The 20,611-nt window shown below is 36.3% G+C and overlaps 1 protein-coding gene across 1 annotated transcript in view; it reads right to left on the bottom strand.

Moving 5' to 3' along the window:
• Positions 1–20,611, bottom strand: part of LOC128664402 (solute carrier family 23 member 2-like) — a 391,187-nt gene that overhangs the window by 297,686 nt on the left and 72,890 nt on the right. Inside the window, exon 5 of the mRNA XM_053719234.1 lies at positions 10,252–10,369. Within this exon, the coding sequence (XP_053575209.1) occupies positions 10,252–10,369 (118 nt within the window). The remainder of the gene's footprint in view (positions 1–10,251; positions 10,370–20,611) is intronic.

The raw sequence follows: 20,611 nt of genomic DNA, 5'->3' as shown, positions 1-20,611 counted from the left end.
GTGAAAGAATAAATAGAAGAGGGGATAGGAGACACCCCTGTCTTGTACCGTTTCAATATTTTATTTGTGCTGATGGATTTGAATATAGAGCCAGAATTTGGGAAATGATTTGGTGGGGAATCCGAATTTAAGTAGGGTGGAATGTAAGTATCCAGTTGAGCCTATCAAAACCCTTTTCGGCATCCGTAGATAAGTATACAGACGGGATTTGGGAATTTTTTTATATAATGTAATAAATTGAGGACTTTACCAACATTGTCTTTAGCCTCTCTATGAGGAACAAATCCTACCTGGTCAGGATATATTAGGGAGGGTAGTATGCTGTTCAATCTGTTTGCTATTTTTTTTGTATATAATTTAAGTTCAGTGTTTAATAGGGATATGGGTCTAAAATTGGCTGGGGTGTTTGGGGGTTTACCTAGTTTTGGGATGACAGATATGTGTGCTTGTAACATTGTGTCTAGGAATAAATTTATATTGGAAATATGTTGGAATAATGTGTTTAGTTGTGTATTAGTAGTGTAGAGAATTTCTTATAGTAATAGTTAGTAAAACCATCTGGTCCTGGTGCTTTATTGGGTTTTAGGCTAGATATTGCTTTTGAGATTTCGATATTAGATTTAGGTTGTTCCAACATTTGAATGGCATCTAAAGACAAACTTGGCAAATTGATTTTACTCAAGTAAGTCTCACAGTCTTTTTTGTGGATCTCAGTATTTCTTCCTGGAAACAGGTTATATAATCTGTGATAAAACATCTTAAATGTTTTTACTATAGTTTTGGTGTCTTGTATTTGGGTTCCCTTACTTGATGAGATTGAGTGAATATATGCTTTCAGCTGTGGTTTTTTAAGTGCTCTCGCCAGCATTTTGCCCAGCCTATTTCCCTCGCCATAGAATTTTTGCTGTAAAAATAATTGTTTCCTTTGTATGTCTAGTTGTAGGTATTCATTTAATTTTTCTTGTTTCTCTCGTAATTGTGTTTGTGTAAGGGTATCTTTAGGATTTATTTTTGCTCTAATTTTGACTAATTTATGTTTATAAGCTTTAAGCTTTATAAATTCCCCTCTCATGAAGGCCTTATGGGCTTCCCAAACCATATAAGGCTTTGAGTCTAAAGTGTTGTTTAATGTAAAGTAAATTTTTAATTGTTCTGTGAGTTTTTCTAATTATTTTGGATTTGATAATAATGTATTGTCTAGTCTCTAGCAGAATGGTTTGATTGGGATAGATGGCCAATGAATAACACACTCTACCATAGAGTAGTCTGACCATGTTGTATGTTTTATGTTGACCTGTCTAACTTGTGAAAGTGCAATGTGGTCGACTAGCATATAGTCAAGTCTGGAATAACTTTTTTTTGTGGGTGAGAGAAGAATGTGTAGTCTTTTAAGCATGGATGAGAGTATCTCCATTTAAAAAAAAAATCCAAATTGATTGGAGGGTTCCATGAGTTGTGCATTTGTTCAGAATTTGTACAATCTATGCTAGGGTCTAATGTAATATTCAAATCTCCGGCTACCACCAGGGGGCCTTTTACAAGATCATGTATTTTCGGTGTAACCTGATTAATAAAGTTAGCTTGTTGTGTGTTAGGAACATACAAATTTGCCAATGTGATCGGTTTTCCGAACAAAAGACCAGAGATTCCCAAATACCTCCCCTCAAATACCTCCCCTCTTTACATCTGCCTATCTTTAATGGTTTGAAAGGAACGGATTTATGGGTCAAAATGCTTACCCCATTAATTTTTTTTGAGGATGAGTGCTATGGAAGTGTTGAGGGTAGTGGGTTGAAAAATACTTTCAGCTTTAAAATGGGTTTCCTGTAATAATAGGATCTGCCCTCATTTCTTTCTTAAATCTTGGAGAGCCATTGCTCTCTTGGTTGGACAATTAAACCCCTACACATTTTGTGTGATTATGTGTATGTGTTGCCCAGCGTTACATATCATGACAATTTATCTTTCAACATATTTGAGATCTGATTAGTGCGACCTAGGAAAGAATACAGTTCAATATGAATAAACTTTAGGCAATTAAAGCTACAACTAATAACAAAACAAATATAATAACATTGAAACAAAATTGTTTCACTTTAAGTAAAGGGGGTGAAGTTCCCCTTCTGGACTTTTAAAATTCTAAGTTTAGAACATCTTATTATTATTATTTTTTTTATTATTTTTTTTGTTAAGTTTTTCACATTCTTAGTATAGTTATAACACATTTTGACATTTATTGCTATATAGCAAAATTCACTCATAGGGCGCATAACTACGCCATTTTAACCCATAACGAAGAACGAGAATAATTGCAGTTAGACTAAGTGGCATCTAAACTTTCAATGTTGGCAGTGTTCATTCTAGAAGCTAATTGATGTGTTCGCCTCGGGGTTATGTTTTGCCATTCTGTACTTTGGGTAATAGTGGGGCTTGAGAATGGTTCTTTGGTGTGATAGACGGGCTGTAAGGGTACTGGTGTGGTGTGATTCTCAGTTCTTTGCAAATGGGAGCAATTTCTTCGGAGAAATTACAAAATGAGTCTTCTGCCCCTCCAGGTGATCTGTAAATTGAAGGGATGCCCCCATCTATAGGGAATATTGTGTTGAAGGAGTTTTATAGTCAGGGGTTTGAGATTCCTTCGTCTTTGCAGGGTTCTTGCTGACAGATCTTTGAATAGTTGTAGGTCTGTTGACTTTGAGTGTTTCTATCTTGCCTTTTTCATGATGGTTTCTTTGATCAGATAGTTAGTAATTTTTGTAATTACATCCCTTTGTGGTTAACCTTCAGAAGGTTTAGCTCTCAGGCACAATGTGTTCTGTCCAGAGCTATTGTTGTATCTTCTGGTTCCTCCATGAGTATAGCACATATGTGCACTTGTTGCTCCAGTTCCTGTGGGCTAACTGTTTCTGGAATTCCGCCAATTCTTATATTATGACAGTGGCTTCTGTTTTCCAGATATGAGTTAGCTTGTATCTAACAGTGCTAAAAGAAAAGTAACCTCTAGCTCCTTAACAGAGTGGGTCCCTAGCTACCCTACAAAACAAGTGAATATACAAAGAAATGTTAAAGGAGAGCCTAATCAAAGGCAAGGTCTGGATATAAGTCTGTGGTCTAAGAACAGTGGTGAATAATATTAAGATAAATATTTGAGGCAATGTCTTAACATGAATCTGTAGTCTAAGAGCAATGGATAATATAATTGTTCATAAAATCAGTAGCAATAAAAATAAACATAAAAATAAAGTAATGATGATATTAAAATTCCATAAAAGTATGTATATTTAAAAGTATGTGTATTTAATATGAATATTTATAACACAAAATTAATAAAATATCACAAAAAGGTGCATGGATCCATGACTTGGTGGTTACAATCTTAAAAAAGAACATATATTTTAGATAAGAACATGTATTTCTAAAATATGACAATAAGATGAGAACTATAAAATAAAGATACCAGTATAAACGTACAATCAATACCGTATGGCAATAAACTAAAAGGCAACCATTGCCATGTGTAGACAGATACACGTGGATATTAAAGTAAAATTCATCAGATTAAAAAGTCACATAAAGTTCATCAGATAAAAAGTCACAGTACTCCTCCTGAGTGCAGTCCAAAGTGCAGGTGCAGAAAAAAGAAAAAAGAAATGTTGTCAAGTCCACGATATTAAAAATCCAAAAGATAAATGTGAAAAAATGTGAAGAATCGTGAAAAAATGTGACTGATTTCTAAAAAATATAAAAAATATCAAAAAGGGACAAATATGTCGAAAAAATAATGATACAGCTGTTTAAATACAAAACTTAAAAATCAATAGGTGATTTAGAAAAAATAAAGAATGTTAGAAATAATATTAATAATCCAAAAAAACGGTGTAGATCATCCAAAAAATGAAATAACCAAAAAACCTCTGATTGTGAAAGTCCTCAAATCCTGTAAAAAAGAATAATAACAACATAGAGCAGTATAGCCTAAATAAATAACAAATGATTGAGATATATCTCACCATATATTGCCAACGCGTTTCGGCCCACCTATAGGGCCTTTCTATAGGTGCGTGTATAAAACTCTTTCATTGCTGAGGTTTGTGATGCTGAATCTTCCTCTAGCCTCCACACTCTATGACCCACATTGGTTAGCTCTTTCTTAATATGCAATATCTCCAAACTGAAACATTGCTTAACTTGTAATATCAATGCTGAAAAGTCTTTGCTGGAGGGTAGAGAGTCTAAAAGAGTTTTAAGTATTGATATTGCCTGTGGTATTAACTGTGAATCCGATTCTGTGGAGGGTGAAGAAGGTCTCAGGTGTAATTCTGCGTTAGTCACAATTGGGGTGGAAGGTGTTTCTAGACATCTGAAATAATTGTTCACAGATGATGTGGGGTTGGTAGATTTTTTTATTTGGCTTCTCAACTTTAGTTACACTTTTAGGAGACATATTGGTATGCAAAAGAGCAAACAAAGTGAGAGTGAGATAACAAAAATAATATATTGTATTTGTGCCTTGCTTCAGTGTTGATTCGGCTCTCTGTTTGTTTGATTTTAAATTTATTTTAGCGTACGGGACCCCAACAGAAAGTCACATATATTTGCAGTATTTGTGCTATTGTTATTTTAGTATTTCAGCTTTGAAGAGTAATAGGTCGTGATTTGGGGATTTTATACGTCTTTTATTAACATTCCCTTATATTTGTGCTCTGATAATAGTTATAAGCTGTTACTTATTACCCAGCTCGTTCAGTAGCCCCTCTGTAGATTATGTGGCATAACCATTATTTATTTTTTAGGCCCCAAGCTTTGCAGCTGCAGCATGGTGTGTTAGATTTATGCTGTATGGTTGCTCCGCTTAAGCTATATTTTGAAACCCTACGCAACAGCCCCTGCTCCCTTATATTAATTTTATTGGCTTTCCCCTGTTCATCAGTGCTTTGGGGTTACCGTGAGTCTGAAATGGCTGATTCCCATCGGGCTTTAGATCCGACTTACTTGCAGCCTTTTCATGAGGTGGAGTCCTCCAGCAAGTTGTGCTTCCGATGGGTTGTAACTTCAGAGTGTAACTTGAAGTGTTCATGCAGTCATCAATCGTTGGCTATGTTAGCTTATGCAAACTGCGGTCCATCTGGGCTTTCTAGATGTCCTATTTTTTGAACGGACCTCACTTACAGTGCAGCCATCTCGCTCGAGCACTGGCTCCGCCCCCTCCAATTTACTTTTAACCTCAAATTTGCTTTGTTCTATTACTACTCTGTGTTGTAAGCTAAACCTAGATAGGCTCATATGCTAATTTATAAGTCCCTGGAGGCTGCCTCTTATCTAAGTGCATTTTGACCGTTTTTAACAGCTAGACAGCACTAGTTCATGTGTGCCATATAGATAACATTGTACTCACTCCTGTAGAATTATTTATGAGTCAGCACTGATTGTCTAAAATGCAAGTCTGTCAAAAGAACTGAAATAAGGGGGCAGTCTGCAGAGGCAAAGATACAAGGTATTCACAGAGGTAAAATATATATTAATATAACCACGTTGGTTATGCAAAACTGGGGAATGGGTAGTTATCTTTTCAAACTATAAAAATTTTGGAGTAGACTGTCCTTTTAAATATTGTATTATTCAGTATAATCTATAACCTGCAGGAGATTCATAGATGCCACTTTTAGACAATTTTATTATTCTGCTGCTCTATTGAAAAAACAAAAAATAACTTAAAGGTATAGAAAATAACTCACCTAAAAATGCCCCAAGGTTTTTAAATACATTTTCGCTGTTTATTATGTATTTAAAAAAATACCGTTAGCCTTCACTAAATAATCCGTGGCTGTAGCATCCGATTATCTCTTCATAGAAGATGTACTCTGGCTAGGGATGGGCGAATGTGCAAATTTTCGAATTTTGAATGTAGAACGAATGTTATTACCGAAATTCGAATTCTAAATTCGAATGTCGATAAGAACGAATATTCTTAAAAATTCGAAAATCGAATGTTATTTACAGTTTTCGAATGTCACTTTCGAATTCGAATGTTTATAATTATATCGAATGTCTACATTCGAAATTCGAATTTTTCGAATTCGAATATAAATTCGAATTTTTCGAATTCGAATATAAATTCGAATTTGTCGAATTCGAATATTGCATAATTCGAATATTACATTTAAAAGCATTAGAAATACTATTACAATCTAAATTCGAATTTTTCGAATTCGAATACACGTATTGCATAATTCGAATATTACATTTAAAGAAAAAGCATTAGAAATACTATTACAATCTAAATTCGAATTTTTCGAATTCGAATACACGTATTGCATAATTCTAATATTACATTTAAAGAAAAAGCATTAGAAATACTATTACAATCTAAATTTGAATTTTTCGAATTCGAATACACGTATTGCATAATTCGAATATTACTTTTAAAGAAAAAGCATTAGAAATACTATTACAATCTAAATTCGAATTTTTTGAATTCGAATACACGTATTGCATAATTTGAATATTACATTTAAAGAAAAAGCATTAGAAATACTATTACAATCTAAATTTGAATTTTTCGAATTCGAATATTGCATAATTCGAATATTACATTTAAAGAAAAAGCATTAGAAATACTATTACAATCTAAATTCGAATTTTTCAAATTCGAATATTGCATAATTTGAATATTACATTTAAAGAAAAAGCATTAGAAATACTATTACAATCTAAATTCGAATTTTTCGAATTCGAATACACGTATTGCATAATTCGAATATTACATTTAAAGAAAAAGCATTAGAAATACTATTACAGTCTTAATTCGAATTTTTCAAATTCGAATATTGCATAATTCGAATATTACATTTAAAGAAAAAGCATTAGAAATACTATTACAATCTAAATTCGAATTTTTCGAATTCGAATACACGTATTGCATAATTCGAATATTACATTTAAAGAAAAAGCATTAGAAATACTATTACAATCTAAATTCGAATTTTTCGAATTCGAATACACGTATTGCATAATTCGAATATTACATTTAAAGAAAAAGCATTAGAAATACTATTACAATCTAAATTCGAATTTTTCGAATTCGAATACACGTATTGCATAATTCGAATATTACATTTAAAGAAAAAGCATTAGAAATACTATTACAATCTAAATTCGAATTTTTCGAATTCGAATATTGCATAATTCGAATATTACATTTAAAGAAAAAGCATTAGAAATACTATTACAATCTAAATTCAAATTTTTCGAATTCGAATATTGCATAATTCGAATATAACATTTAAAGAAAAAGCATTAGAAATACTATTACAATCTAAATTCGAATTTTTCTAATTCGAATATTTTCGAATGTAATCGTAAAATTCGAAACCAAATATTCGAAAATCGAATGTTAGAATGTTATGTAAACATTCGAAATTCGATTCGAACGAACGAATGTGTTAAAATTCGTGCCGTTTTTCGAATGTTGCGAAACATTCGCCCATCCCTAACTCTGGCACTCTTGAATAAAAAGCCAATCACTATCTATTTCATGGCTAGCCGTAGTTTGCGCAAGGATAACTGTCTACAGGGGGGCATTCTTGAGAAAGTTTAATTTGCTAATTACGCAGTGACTTGTAACTATGGGATTGACAGACCTTACATTTATTTATTTTACTAACATTTAAAATTGGGCAGTGTGGTGGGAATCTGTGATTGACAGCCCCTGCATTTAGTTATTTTTTATAAAGCGCATGCTGCCCATGAAAAGTTTTGGAGATGTTATAATTTATTATACATTAAAGGGACTGTCAACACCAGAATTTTTGTTGTTTTAAAATATAGATAATCCCTTAATTACCAATTCCCCAGTTTTGCATAACCAACACAGTTATAATTATACACATTTTACCTCTGTAATTACCTTGTATCTAAGCCTCAGCAGACTGCCCCCTTATTTCAGTTCTTTTGACAGACTTGCATTTTAGCCAATCAGAGCTGTCTCCATGGTAAATTCACGAGCATGAACTCAATTTTATCTATATGAAACACGTGAACTAATGCCCTCTAGTGGTGAAAAACTATCAAAATGCATTTAGATTAGAGGCGGCCTTCAAGGTCTTAGAAATTAGCATATGAACCTCCTAGGTTTAGCTTTCAACTAAGAATACCAAGAGAACAAAGCAAAATTGGTGATAAAAGTAAATTGGTAAGTTGTTTAAAATGACATGCCCTATCTGAATCATGAAAGTTTTTTTGGACTTGATTATCCCTTTAAAATAATATTGCTTTAATAACATTTTCAATACATTTTGCTATGTGAATATATTCCTACCAAATGTTTTGTAAAGATGATTATACATTTATATATAATTATTTAATATATTGTTGTAGAAATATGTTCCAAATACTTGCTTTAATAAGAAACAACACAACCGATCAATGCAGTAAAACTAAACGCTATGAGTATGCACTGTGTTCTGGCAACTAGACAGTTGCTTTGGAAACATCCAGCAGTGTCTAACACTTAAAGTTAAAGTGCCATAAAACAGGTTGAGATCTGTGCATATTCTAAAAGGGCTAATTAAGTATAAATAGTTTGCATTAAAAAAAAAATTGCTGGCAAGTATTTAAAATAATTTTCAAAAATAAGCAAAATGACTTACATAGCTATGCTTTCTGGAATAGATCGATCCACCCACCCTTATCAGTGTTTAACATCAGAAACACAGGCATTGTATTTTAACTGAGTTTACAGCAGACAATGACTGTTAAAGTCTTGCATTCTACCATATCAATGGTGGATATATATGCAGCCATAAACGGAATTGTGTGGGGAGAGTTAGAGCTGTAAAATTCGGACACTTAAAAGAAAGTGTTAATGGCGAGGCACTGCAGTATAAATTTGCTGGTAAAGTAATTAAAGTACATATTATTATATTTTGTCTCTATCCCAACTTTTATGTCCATTTAACACCCCTTCTTCCAGCCTGCTTGATCACAGTGACACAATAAGGCCCATTTATCAAGCTCCGTAAGGAGCTTGTGGGCCCGTGTTTCTGGCGAGTCTTCAGACTCACCAGAAACAGCATAGACCGCTGCTCCATAACTGCTCCATAACCCTGTCCCTCTGCTCTGAGCAGAATCACCAGAATTCAACCAGATTGAGTACGATCGAGTTGATTGACACCCCCTGCCGATGGCCCATTGGCCTCTTGTGAGCTGCAGGTGCAATGCGGAATACGGAGAGCGTATTGCTCTCCGCATTCAGCGAGGTCTTGCGGACCTGATCTGCACTGTCAGATCAGGTCCACAAAACCTTTAGTAAATAGGCCTCCATGTCTGGAACTATATGAACATTACTGTGATGTTGCAGAGCTGTACAGCTTATAATGCGCATGTACTAGCGGTCATGATGGAAGATTATGATATGTGCACACAATCTAAATTATTGGCAGTTTCACGTTTGGTTCTGAAGGGTGTGGAATAGCTTTTTAAAAGGTAAAATGCTGAAAAACTAAAAATAATTGATAATGATTTCATATTGCAATATACTTTATAATGTACTGTTCTATACAATGGTATACAGAAAGTTTACGAGTTTCCTGTCCTTTTTAATATCTGATTCCCACAAAGACATCTAAGCCAAGCCCACACATCAGGACAAATGTTTACATTGCTATACAGCATTGCTGGGACAGCAGGACAAAAACAGGATCGCCCCATGAATAAGTGGACAGTTGGCAACTATGTACGTGGTTTGTAGAACTGCTTCATCTGATTGTTGAGATATGTTTTTTACTCCATGGTAATATGAATAATTTAGTTTATTGTATTATTAGTTATGTCACAAAACTCGTTTAAACCATTGTTATCCAACATTTTCACATGTGAGGTCACACAAGAATTTTGATAAATACTTTTAATCGAAACATTTAACTAATTATGGGCAATCATGCGCAAGCAGGGGCTGTCAATCACGCCAGTGGAACTGACTGCAACTCCGAGATGGTGTATAAGTTAAAAAGGTTTGATAACCATGGCTTCTTAACTATTGGCTGCAGGCTCACTCATGCAACTTGATTATAAGAACCTAAAATGTTTTAAAGAATGGCTCCTGGGCCTTGGATTACTCAAACCTGTTCTATACTTAAGTATAAAGTTTTTTAGCTACACTTACTCCTAAAAAATAATAATAAACAACAAAAAAAAGCAATATTAATCCCATACCTAGCTCTTTTGCCTTTTTATAACTACAAATTTACTTACAGGAAATAGCTTGAAAACAGGGTATTTACTGATTTTCCATTTTCCTTTGTTATAAATTATTGTTGGTAATTCTATGTTTCTGAGGTATTGTGAGAAAAGAACAATCAATCCAATGGTTCTGAAAAAAAAAATGAATATGTAAAATATAATCTTTTTAATTGTAAATTTCAAACAAAGGTATATTCAATGGCTCTTCATACAGACAGAGCACAACTTTGTGAGAGAAAAATAAATTTAAACATTAAAAGTTATAAAATAATTGAATATGTCTAAATGTAGACTTAAAGGGACATTAAACTAATACCATCAATTATAAAAAAATATATATAAACGGGGAATCGAAAAAATTTATAAAAAATGGTATATTAATTTTGCCAGTGAAGCCTACTGATTGATGCGCAGACTGATAAAGACTAAAAAAGACTAAAAATCAGAGAAAAAAAGGATAATATCTTAAAAATATATAAAAAAATATTTCTGCGATATAAAAAAATGCCTTAAATTTATGAAACAATTGATCTATAAAATGCAAAGAAATGTTAAATTAGTAAGTGTAACTTATCTGATAGACTGCACAGTCGTTGGTGTATAAAATGAAGGAGCCAAAAAAACACGCTGCGTGTTTGGTTTCAAAGAAACCAGAAGTTGATCTGTTGCGAAAACCGGAAGTCACGTCACTCATATCGTGATAACTTACGCGTTTCATGGATCCTATTCCCACTTCGTCAGAGAATAGATCCACTTCCATCCTGGGTCTCTTTTTATTTTAGAAAACCGGAAGTGCCTCCATATAGTTTATTCAATGTTTGTTTATTTAAATCCAAGACCATTGATTAATATTTTGTTTTTGTTTATTTAGAATTTTTATAAAGGAATGTATTACTGTATTATTCTACTAATATTATCAAATAGTTAAAAGTGGACTATATTTCTATTCCATAGTCCAATTTGTGGTAGTTTGTGTGCAATTAATTGATGGAAAATAAATACGTGTATATATATTAAATTAATAAATATAATCTATTTATCAAGCCCATTCCAATATCTATTTCTATATCTCTATTTCTATCAGGATTTGACCTTACTTGGCGGGATCAGACTGATAGGGAGACTTACTTGCTTAGAGGAATGTGGCTGCACCTCACTGACGAGGCCCATAGGAGGCCGAAACGATCGTCTGGGGTTGTCATGTTCCTTGTTCAGAGGAGAATTGCCTTGTATTTCGGGGCTGGACTGACCTTACTTGGCGGGATCAGACTGATATACTTCAGGAAAGTTTTCTTCTGTGAAAAGCACACTGGTCTAAAAGAGGCTGCTTCCGGGTGGTAAATCACCATAGAACAAGCCACTGAGCTGTTGTTCGTCGTTCCTGGTAGAGCGCTTCTCTCTTTGTATGCAAATTATTATGACCCTGGGGAAGTCTCCCTATGGGTGATGGGGGAAACCAGACGTGGACTCCTTGCCCAGTGTGCTTAGAGGAATGTGGCTGCACCTCACTGACGAGGCCCATAGGAGGCCGAAACGATCGTCTGGGGTTGTCATGTACCTTGTTCAGAGGAGAATTGCCTGGTATTTCGGGGCTGGACTGACCTTACTTGGCGGGATCAGACTGATATACTTCAGGAAAGTTTTCTTCTGTGAAAAGCACACTGGTCTAAAAGAGGCTGCTTCCGGGTGGTAAATCGCCATAGAACAAGCCACTGAGCTGTTGTTCGTTCCTGGTAGAGCGCTTCTCTCTTTGTATGCAAATTATTATGACCCTGGGGAAGTCTCCCTATGGGTGATGGGGGAAACCAGACGTGGACTCCTTGCCCAGTGTGCTTAGAGGAATGTGGCTGCACCTCACTGACGAGGCCCATAGGAGGCCGAAACGATCGTCTGGGGTTGTCATGTTCCTTGTTCAGAGGAGAATTGCCTGGTATTTCGGGGCTGGACTGACCTTACTTGGCGGGATCAGACTGATATACTTCAGGAAAGTTTTCTCCTGTGAAAAGCACACTGGTCTAAAAGAGGCTGCTTCCGGGTGGTAAATCGCCATAGAACAAGCCACTGAGCTGTTGTTCGTTCCTGGTAGAGCGCTTCTCTCTTTGTATGCAAATTATTATGACCCTGGGGAAGTCTCCCTATGGGTGATGGGGGAAACCAGACGTGGACTCCTTGCCCAGTGTGCTTAGAGGAATGTGGCTGCACCTCACTGACGAGGCCCATAGGAGGCCGAAACGATCGTCTGGGGTTGTCATGTTCCTTGTTCAGAGGAGAATTGCCTGGTATTTCGGGGCTGGACTGACCTTACTTGGCGGGATCAGACTGATATACTTCAGGAAAGTTTTCTCCTGGGAAAAGCACACTGGTCTAAAAGAGGCTGCTTCCGGGTGGTAAATCGCCATAGAACAAGCCACTGAGCTGTTGTTCGTTCCTGGTAGAGCGCTTCTCTCTTTGTATGCAAATTATTATGACCCTGGGGAAGTCTCCCTATGGGTGATGGGGGAAAACAGACGTGGACTCCTTGCCCAGTGTGCTTAGAGGAATGTGGCTGCACCTCACTGACGAGGCCCATAGGAGGCCGAAACGATCGTCTGGGGTTGTCATGTTCCTTGTTCAGAGGAGAATTGCCTGGTATTTCGGGGCTGGACTGACCTTACTTGGCGGGATCAGACTGATATACTTCAGGAAAGTTTTCTTCTGTGAAAAGCACACTGGTCTAAAAGAGGCTGCTTCCGGGTGGTAAATCGCCATAGAACAAGCCACTGAGCTGTTGTTCGTTCCTGGTAGAGCGCTTCTCTCTTTGTATGCAAATTATTATGACCCTGGGGAAGTCTCCCTATGGGTGATGGGGGAAACCAGACGTGGACTCCTTGCCCAGTGTGCTTAGAGGAATGTGGCTGCACCTCACTGACGAGGCCCATAGGAGGCCGAAACGATCGTCTGGGGTTGTCATGTTCCTTGTTCAGAGGAGAATTGCCTGGTATTTCGGGGCTGGACTGACCTTACTTGGCGGGATCAGACTGATATACTTCAGGAAAGTTTTCTTCTGTGAAAAGCACACTGGTCTAAAAGAGGCTGCTTCCGGGTGGTAAATCGCCATAGAACAAGTCACTGAGCTGTTGTTCGTTCCTGGTAGAGCGCTTCTCTCTTTGTATGCATATAATATATACTGTATACACGTATATATTTTTCATCAATTAATTGCACACATGCATATTAATAGAACAAACTACCACAAATTGAACTATGGAATAGAAATATAGTCCACTTTTAACCATTTAATAATATTAGTAGAAAAGTTACACTTAGAAATTTAACATTTCTTTGCATTTTAGAGATCAATTGTTTCATAAATTTGGGGCATTTTTTTTATATCGCAGAAATATTTTTTGATATTTTTAAGATATTATCCATTTTTTCTCTGATTTTTAGTCTTTTTTAGTCTTTATTAGTCTGCGCATCAATCAGTAGGCTTCACTGGCAAAATTAATATACCATTTTTATTAATTTTTATTAATTTTTTCGATTCCCCATTTTTCTGGATATCCACACGGTTTGGGACCTGATTTTAACATATTTTCAACGAGTTAGTTTTAGTCAGCATCCCAGACCCAGATAAAATTAGCTTTGGCTTTTGTGTACTGTATGATCCTTATATGTTTTGTGCTTTTAACATACACAATAAACTTTGTTTTTTAAGTATCTAGACTCAACACACCAGCGCTGTTTTCATAAAAAGTGACTATAGCCAGTGCTTACTGTGTCCTACATCTTAAATTGATTCATATATGCCACAAATGGAAATCGATTATCCGTATTACCTTTAGTAAACTGATCTTACAATTATTCACAACAGTAAGGTCAAATTAATCCATTACAAGATATTCCGCCATCAGCTACACACTATACCGATCCTAACAATATAGTAATAGTGGGATTTGTCTCCATATTTTTTGGGACCTTATAGCACTTGTTCTATCTCTTCCTCTACGTTTTACCTACCATACTTCATAGTGGTTTCAAGTATACCCTTTAGAACACAGCAGCTCATAGGCATCCCTCACCCTTCTAACCAGGAAAATAATCTCTTCCAGGATTTAGACAGCGCTTGATACACAATCCTCTTCTTTATATATATATATACAGGGAGTGCAATTATTAGGCAAATTAGTATTTTGACCACATCATCCTCTTTATGCATGTTGTCTTAATCCAAGCTGTATAGGCTCGAAAGCCTACTACCAATTAAGCATATTAGGTGATGTGCATCTCTGTAATGAGAAGGGGTGTGGTCTAATGACATCAACACCCTATATCAGGTGTGCATAATTATTAGGCAACTTCCTTTCCTTTGGCAAAATGGGTCAAAAGAAGGACTTGACAGGCTCAGAAAAGTAAAAAATAGTGAGATATCTTGCAGAGGGATGCAGCACTCTTAAAATTGCAAAGCTTCTGAAGCGTGATCATCGAACAATCAAGCGTTTCATTCAAAATAGTCAACAGGGTCGCAAGAAGCGTGTGGAAAAACCAAGGCACAAAATAACTGCCCATGAACTGAGAAAAGTCAAGCGTGCAGCTGCCAAGATGCCACTTGCCACCAGTTTGGCCATATTTCAGAGCTGCAACATCACTGGAGTGCCCAAAAGCACAAGGTGTGCAATACTCAGAGACATGGCCAAGGTAAGAAAGGCTGAAAGACGACCACCACTGAACAAGACACACAAGCTGAAACGTCAAGACTGGGCCAAGAAATATCTCAAGACTGATTTTTCTAAGGTTTTATGGACTGATGAAATGAGAGTGAGTCTTGATGGGCCAGATGGATGGGCCCGTGGCTGGATTGGTAAAGGGCAGAGAGCTTCAGTCGGACTCAGACGCCAGCAAGGTGGAGGTGGAGTACTGGTTTGGGCTGGTATCATCAAAGATGAGCTTGTGGGGCCTTTTCGGGTTGAGGATGGAGTCAAGCTCAACTCCCAGTCCTACTGCCAGTTTCTGGAAGACACCTTCTTCAAGCAGTGGTACAGGAAGAAGTCTGCATCCTTCAAGAAAAACATGATTTTCTTGCAGGACAATGCTCCATCACACGCGTCCAAGTACTCCACAGCGTGGCTGGCAAGAAAGGGTATAAAAGAAGAAAATCTAATGACATGGCCTCCTTGTTCACCTGATCTGAACCCCATTGAGAACCTGTGGTCCATCAGCAAATGTGAGATTTACAAGGAGGGAAAACAGTACACCTCTCTGAACAGTGTCTGGGAGGCTGTGGCTGCTGCTGCACGCAATGTTGATGGTGAACAGATCAAAACACTGACAGAATCCATGGATGGCAGGCTTTTGTGTGTCCTTGCAAAGAAAGGTGGCTATATTGGTCACTGATTTGTTTTTGTTTTGTTTTTGAATGTCAGAAATGTATATTTGTGAATGTTGAGATGTTATATTGGTTTCACTGGTAAAAATAAATAATTGAAATGGGTATATATTTGTTTTTTGTTAAGTTGCCTAATAATTATGCACAGTAATAGTCACCTGCACACACAGATATCCCCCTAAAATAGCTAAAACTAAAAACAAACTAAAAACTACTTCCAAAAATATTCAGCTTTGATATTAATGAGTTTTTTGGGTTCATTGAGAACATGGTTGTTGTTCAATAATAAAATTAATCCTCAAAAATACAACTTGCCTAATAATTCTGCACTCCCTGTATATATATATATATATATATATATATATATATATATATATATATATATATATATATATATATATATATATATATATATATACATACAGTATCTCACAAAAGTGAGTAAACCCCTCACATTTTTGTAAATATTTTATTATATCTTTTCATGTGACACTTTGCTACAATGTAAAGTAGTGAGTGTACAGCCTTTAAAACAGTATAAATTTGCTGTCCCCTCAAAATAACTCAACACACAGCCATTAATGTCTAAACCGTTGGCAACAAAAGTGAGTACACCCCTAAGTGGAAATTAGTCATTTTCCCTCCCCAGTGTCATGTGACTCGTTAGTGCTACAAGGTCTCAGGTCTGAATGGGGAGCAGGTGTGTTAAATTTGGTGTTATTGCTCTCATACTCTCTCATACTGGTCTATGGAAGTTCAACATGTCACCTCATGGCAAAGAACTCACTGAGGATGTGAAAAAATGAAATGTTGCTCTACATAAAGATGGCCTAGTCAATAAGAAGATTGTCAAGGCCCTGAAATGGAGCTGCAGCACGGTGGGCAAGACCATACAGTGGTTTCACAGGACAGGTTCCACTCAGAACATGCCTCGCCATAGTCGACCAAAGAAGTTGAGTGCACATGCTCAGTGTCATATCCAGAGGTTGTCTTTGGGAAATAGACGTATGAGTGCTGCCAGCATTGCTGCAGAGGTTGAAGGGGTGGGGGTTCAGCCTATCAGTGCTCAGACCATACGCCGCACACTGCATCAAATTGGTCTGCATGGCTGTCGTCCCAGAAGGAAGCCTCTTCTAAAGATGATGCACAAGAAAGCCTGCAAACAGTTTGCTGAAGACAAGCAGACTAAGGACATGGATTACTGGAACCATGTTGTGTGGCCGATGAGACCAAGATAAACTTATTTGGTTCAGATGGTGTCAAGAATGCGTGGCGACGACCAGGTGATGAGTACAAAGACAAATGTGTCTTTCCTACAGTCAAGCATGGTGGTGGGAGTGCCATGGTCTGGGCTTGCATGAGTGCTGCAGGCACTGGGGAGCTACAGTTCATTGAGGGAACTACGAATGCCAACATGTACTGTGACATACTGAAGCAGAGCATGATCTCCTCCCTTTGGAGAATGGGCCACAGGGCAGTATTCCGTATGATAATGACCCCAAACACACCTCCAAGATTACCACTGCCTTGCTAAAGAAGCTGAGGGTAAAGGTGATGGACTGGCCAAGCATGTCTCCAGAGTTAAACCCTATTGAGCATCTGTGGGGCATCCTCAAACGGAAGGTGGGAGAGTGCAAGGTCTCTAACATCCACCAGCTCTGTGATGTGGTCATGGAAGAGTGGAAGAGGACTCCAGTGGCAACCTGTGAAGCTCTGATGAACTCCATGCCCAAGAGGGTTAAGGCAGCACTGGAAAATAATGGTGGCCACACAAAATATTGACACTTTGGGCCCAATTTGGACATTTCCACTTAGGGATGTACTCACTTTTTTTGCCAACGGTTTAGACAATAATGTCTGTGTGTTGCGTTATTTTGAGCGGACAGCAAATTTACACTGTTATACAGGCTGTACACTCACTACTTTACATTTTAGCAAAGTGTAATTTCTTCAGTGTTGCCACATAAAAAGATATAATAAAATATTTACAAAAATGTGAGGGGTATACTCACTTTTGTGAGATAGTGTGTGTGTGTGTGTGTGTATGTATATATATATATATATATATATATATATATATATATATATATATATATATATATATACATATATATATATATATATATATATATATATATATATATATATATATATATATATATATATATATATATATATATATATATATATATATATATTGAAGGGAAGAGGTTTACAATTAAAATTCTACATTTCTAGTGATAAAAAAAGTTTACCCAAAAAACTTTTCTGCTTTTGTTATTGTCTAAGGACTTAAAGGATCACTACACACAGTGGACTAGCATAATCAGTAAATGGATAATAAAAAGGCAATGTAAAAGCACTTTGTTCAAATTTCAAATGAGTAGTACATTTATTTTTAACTAATTTCTATTTTCCCTCCTACTGCCTCACGTGACAGCCTTCAGCCCATACCAAAATGCATATGTGTATATTCTGTGAATCTTGCACATGCTCAGTAGGATTTGGTGCCTCAGAAAGTGTGAATATATAAAGATTCTGCACATTTAGATAATGAAAGTGAATTGGAAAGTTTTTTTTAAATTGAGTGTCCCTTTAAACTCTGGGACTAGCTTGTTTGCTACGAAGCTTTGCTTAAGTTATTTGAACCAAGAACAATTGGTCCAAGAACAATTGGTCCAAGTTCTCTAACTAAACTAGACGGCATTTCAATATAAACTCTAATACCTTCTATGAGATTAAAGAAAGCACTTGCAGTTGAATAAAAGTTAGAACTGTACTGCATTAGGCTTTTCTGCCTCTGGTATTTTAATTGCAGCACATAGAGAATTTGTCATTAGTTTCATCTTACACAGGTGAAAAGCATTCATAAACAGTGACAGTGATCAAAGAGAATACAATGTTAAAGGGACACTGAACCCAAATTTTTTCTTTTGTGATTCAGTTAGAGCAGGCAATTTTAAGCAACTTTCTAATGTACTCCTATTATCAATTTTGCTTTGTTCTCTTGCTATCTTTATTTGAAAAAGAAGGCTTCTAAGTTTTTGTTTGTTTCAGAACTGTGGACAGCACTTTTTTATTGGTGGATGAATTTATCCACCAATCAGCAAGGACAACCCAGGTTGTTCACTAAACATGGGCCGGCATCTAAACTTACATTCTTGCAGTTCAAATAAAGATACCAAGAGAATGAATAAAATTTGATAATAGGAGTAAATTAGAAAGTTCCTTAAAATGTCATGCTCTATCTGAATCACAAAATAAAAAAATTGAGTTCAGTGTCCCTTTAAACAACATTGCAATTTACTTCTATTATCTAATTTGCTTTATTCTTTAGATATACTTTGTTGAAGAAATAGCAATGCACATGGGAGAGCCAATCACACGAGGCATCTATGTGTAGCTACTGATCTTGAAAAAGCCCTGTATAGGGAGAAACTTATTGATGAAGTCACAACTATAGTTATTTATTCACATTCTAAGCTGGAGCTACACTTGTGAGTGTGCATTGCTGTTGGAAGTCGTTACCCTTGATATAACAAAGAATCTGCAATTGTCAGCTGGACCGGCAGAGACTGACATTATTGGCAAGCAAGGTCGACAGAATCCGACAAGGGTACTACCGCACGGAACTTTTCCGCAGAGAAATATCAGAGCTCCTCAGTTTGAGGATTGGACAAAGCTAATTCTTTCACACATTACTCCTTCAAAGGTATCTTGCATGTTGTTATACACTTAAAGGATTACAAACTTTTCAAATTTTTGGTCTAAATAAAACACATATTCTAAATCATTTTTATAAAATAAAAATAACCAACCTCAAACTCTTGCAAATCGAAACGCCATTTACTTCTAAAAGCATTTTAAATTTTTCGTCTATAACTTCATGTAATCCAGCCCACAATTTTAGCAAATACGTGTATGTAAAAGTAAACCAATAGTTTTCTCCGCTTTTGCATCTCATTATATTACAAATTAGTACACAATCGCATGCGCACAAAATCGGCCCAAATAGCGATTGCGCATATTGTCAGACTGAAGCCGTAATTCCAAGCAACTCATTGGGAATAACACCTGCGCATTTTCAATCGCAATCGATGCGATCGTGTATCCAGGCTTTCTATGCTGAAATAAAAAAACAATCATATAAAATTCTAATTATATTGCTATTAAAATAATATACTTCACAATTTGATATATATTGTACGATTTCAATAATTTGTAATGATGCTCGTTATAGCTAGGGAGATTCTGCTAGACTTACCTATCAATGCGCTCAAGGATCTTATTATGTAAGATCGATAGAGCGTGTCTTCTTTGTCGGAGCCGGTCTGGAAAGGAGTGACGTTGCGCAATTTCGCGCATGCGCTGTTCAAAATACGTCCACCATCTTCAAACTGCGGTTTGCACACCGGATTGGATAATAGCCGCAGATACCCACGGAGTGGGTTTGGAAAAATGTATTTATTACAAATAAGATTGCAGAGATCAGGTAGGGAAGTGTTAATGACATCCTATGTAAAAAATGTTTAAAACGAATAAAATAAAATATTAAAGCTAAATTACATTGAACTTACAGTGGTCCTTTAAGAGCAGATACCTTGGTAGCAGAAATTTCAGTTACCTTCTAAAGCCGCTCCGATAAAGGACCAATCAGGAGGCCGATCCAGGACAGCGCCCATAAAGGTGACGTCACCCCGCTACGGCGGTAACTTTGAACACAGAGATTTCAGCACACACAGTGTGGGGGTAAGCCTGCGGTTGATTGCTAACTTAGAGTATGAACTTTGGAATTTACTCCTGATATCTTTCCAACTTGAACTGTATTAGTTCCATTGGCCCACAATAACGGATCTTCCTCTATATATATTTTTATGTGGTGGCAACCTGAGTTTTATTTTTATTTTTAACGGAGACGTCCGTTAGTTTTATGCATTTATACAATTTTTAAGAGAATTGTCTAATATCATTCTTTTATGCTTTATGAAGTATATTAAATTGGCATAG

The sequence above is a fragment of the Bombina bombina genome, chromosome 6 (assembly GCF_027579735.1).
Source record: "Bombina bombina isolate aBomBom1 chromosome 6, aBomBom1.pri, whole genome shotgun sequence".
Lineage (NCBI taxonomy): Eukaryota > Metazoa > Chordata > Amphibia > Anura > Bombinatoridae > Bombina > Bombina bombina.
Note: the sequence above shows the minus strand (reverse complement) of the source record. Positions and strands in the feature narration are given on the sequence as shown.